General features: G+C 34.8%; 1 protein-coding gene across 1 annotated transcript; it reads right to left on the bottom strand.

Moving 5' to 3' along the window:
* Positions 1-416: 416 nt before the first annotated feature.
* On the bottom strand, positions 417-3,082 carry LOC117373441 (coatomer subunit zeta-1). The gene is made up of 9 exons (XM_033969469.2): positions 2,982-3,082; positions 2,513-2,581; positions 2,357-2,438; positions 2,180-2,271; positions 2,008-2,063; positions 1,861-1,938; positions 1,724-1,775; positions 1,599-1,637; positions 417-892 (listed from the first exon to the last, which is right to left on the bottom strand). Exons 1-9 carry the CDS (start codon positions 3,027-3,029, stop codon positions 845-847), a joined length of 564 nt encoding a protein of 187 aa, XP_033825360.1. The 5' UTR covers positions 3,030-3,082; the 3' UTR covers positions 417-844.
* Positions 3,083-3,453: the final 371 nt, after the last annotated feature.

The raw sequence follows: 3,453 nt of genomic DNA, 5'->3' as shown, positions 1-3,453 counted from the left end.
CCAGTATTTAGAGCTCTTGAGAAGCATAACCCAGCTAAAACTCTATGTAATGTGCAACACAGTACATCAATACAAACCCACTAGGGCTGGCTATGAAAAGTAGACCACGTTTGTTGAGCTTGCATTCAACCTTAGTATTTCACAATCTGCTGATAGCCCTTTATAGTCACCTGGAATCTTTGCCTGCCCAGCCAAAACAGCACACTTTAACAAGAATGTAGAAGGAACTGGCAGGTCAGGCAATTAGACTCCTTCAGTTGAGGAGAAGGGGAGTCTAAGCTAGGCACCCCTGCATTTTTGGTGAAAAAAGTGTCTCCAATCTGTAAATGTGACTAACCTGGCAATTGCAGCGTAACCCTAATCTAATTAACAGGAAAGCTGCAACTTGATACCTAAGAGGAATAACCAGATATCCGTTTTATTTTTCAAAACTACATTTATGATGTTCATAAACATAAAATAATTCAGTGATTTGTGAAAAAATGACATGTTCAACATCTTAAGTTCCCATCATTAGTGGGACAGCTGGTATTTTTTACAGTAGTCAAAACAAAAGGAAAGAGGCACTAAAATGACATAATACTTCTCAAAGACACATTGGGAATGTTCTTACAAGTGTTACACAGTTTACGATTGTTCTTAATCAACATGCATATTGTTCATGAAAAGACCGGCATATGCCACATTCTAGAATGTTTTTTTTGTTTGTTTGTTTTTTTGTTTAATAACACAAACCAGTGTAGAAAGGTCATAGAAGACTTAAGTGAAAGTGATGAAAGTTGTGGTCCACGGAGTGTGGGAGCCAGTGGGGCTCAGGGCTCACCAATCACAGCCCGGATTGACTCTATCGAAGAAGGGACCACTTAATCTGCTCCTTGGCTGACTGGAGTACCTGTGATACCAAACAAAAACATTAAAAGTACTTGTACCTATAAGATTTAAAGAAAAGGTCTAACATACATAGCGCATTTACAGGATCTGATTTAACTTTAAGCAAGCTTTATTAAACAGAGTTTATAAGTCATATATACCAGATGTATTAAATATTTCAATTATAACTGGTGTGATGTGACACAAATCACAAAAAACAATAGGTCTGCAAATAACAATTATCTGAGTGATCTTGTAAGGTTTTTTTTGTACTAGTTGACTAGTCAAACATCCATGTTTTATTCTGTTTTAGCCAAAGTACAAATGCCAAATGAGGACTTCTTAGTTGAATATTTACAAATTCTAATTATTACCCATAAAAAAATAAAAACACACACACACACACACACAAAATTGTTCAAAATTGTTCTGTTCATCTTTTCTTCTTAATAGCTGTGGTAATTTTGTAATAAAAAAAAAATGTTTTTGTTATTCAGTTAGTCACAGTTATAAAATCTGTGATGGGTTTAAAATGGTCTCACAGTCCCTTAGACATTAATACTGTCATGAATAAACAAACTTCTTGAATGTACTATCAATAAATTGTTGTCATTAGAAGATAGCGTGAGAATGTAGCTGATGTGGCTGCAGATTACAACATTTATAGATGTGAACAGCCACAGTTTTATTAACTAATGGAGCCTGTCAACTGAAGGTTAGTTTCTCACCTGGGTGACTGTCTGCTCTGTTAAAGGCACGTCATCTCCCTAAAAAAAAAAAAAACAAATATCGAAAAGTCAACAACTTGTAAACGGTTTAATGGTGAAAAAAAGAGAAGAAAATAATGCATTACTCTAAGAGCCACGCGATGCACAACTTGTTGAGGATCACTCTCCAAAATCACCCTGCAGGGGGCAGCATAGATTGATGTCAATAGAAAGAATACATTTTAATGGCGTTTGGCACATATTCACATTTTTATACACTTACCCGCCATCTACTATTTCATCTACTGCAAGAAAAAGGCCCTCCATGTTTTCAAGCAAAGCTCTTCTTTCAACGTTTTTCCTGCAAAATTATGTGTTTTAGGTTAATAAGAATGAAGTGAATAATTGGATACTGAATGCGAGCACATACCTCAGCATCTGGCTGAGTGAATCAAACAGACAATTGAGAACAGCCATTAGCATGAGCTGTGGTAAAGAAATGAAATCAACAATGAGTTTACATCAGACACAGACAAATAAAATGCAGACACAAATACACTCAGGACTTGGTGCACAGGATATATGCAAAACATAATTTATACCTCATTTTCATGTGAACTTCCAATCACATAAAAGAAGAGATCAATGTTACTCTTGTAAACTACAGTCAGACCCTCTAGCAGAGCAATTTCACCTACGGGGGGTAACAAATAACAATCAATCCATTGCATTTGCTAAATCTCCTGTATATCTCGACTTCTTTTTGGTAAATTACTTACTGTCTGTCCGGTGAGTTTTGTTAAATATATTCTTCTCGAAGGCTTTCTGCTCTTTGACTGTAGGATATGTGTCATCATAATACTGCAAGTAACGAGATGGTAACTATTATTATTTTGAAAACTTTAAAATTCATAGGTGTTATACTGAATATATACCTTAGCATAGAGCCTGTCTCCATCGTTGTCCAGAATGAGAACAGCTTTGACAGTATATAGGGATGGTTCCTGTCAAACGTGAACAGCCCACAGTATGAATTTCTGTGCATATTCGTTGTAGCCATAAAATCGTATCCTCACAAATAAAAAAAACAGATAGCAAACAACAAAACTAATGGACATAAATATCTGTAAATGCGAGGAAATAAGTGGCCTGCGTGATATGAACTCGAGCAATGCCAAAACGAGCCAACTCGAGTCACAAGAAACTTCCACATCATCTACAGATAGAAGAGGCTACAGCTAGCAGTTAGCATTGGTATCAACTTCTAAACAATACATATTATATTATATTTACTTTATATAATGGTAGACTATCATTGGTAGGCTGGTGTATGTAAAAGTATGCAAGAAACGATCTTAAACATTCAAATCCCGCAGACAACAGAAAACAGACTTAATAAATTACCAGTATAGGAGAATCCATCTTTCTTCGTGTTAGCGGTCCAGTTAGCATTCAGGCTAACGATACACTACCACGTAACACGTAGATCTACTGCCCAAAGAGGCGCCTTCCCATTGGCTGTTCATGTTTACGTATGAGGTGCAAAAAACCAAAAGTAAATTATGTACATAACGTTGGCTTTTTTAATGCTTTGTATTTCCAATTTACACTGCTGTTGAATATTTGACCACAGGGCAAGGAAACTTATTTATGTTATGTCGCTTCCCATAGAAAAAATACATTAAATAATAATAATAATAATAATAATAATAATAATAATAATAATAATAATAATAATAATAATAATAATAATAATAATAATAATAATAATAATGATGATACAATAAACAAAAATACAATAAGCAACATTTAATGATGTAAAATGTAAGTAGGGTATACAACAAATAGTCTGTGTATATGTTTAAAATGCCATCCA

The sequence above is a fragment of the Periophthalmus magnuspinnatus genome, chromosome 7 (assembly GCF_009829125.3).
Source record: "Periophthalmus magnuspinnatus isolate fPerMag1 chromosome 7, fPerMag1.2.pri, whole genome shotgun sequence".
In the NCBI taxonomy this organism is placed as follows: Eukaryota; Metazoa; Chordata; class Actinopteri; order Gobiiformes; family Gobiidae; genus Periophthalmus; species Periophthalmus magnuspinnatus.
Note: the sequence above shows the minus strand (reverse complement) of the source record. Positions and strands in the feature narration are given on the sequence as shown.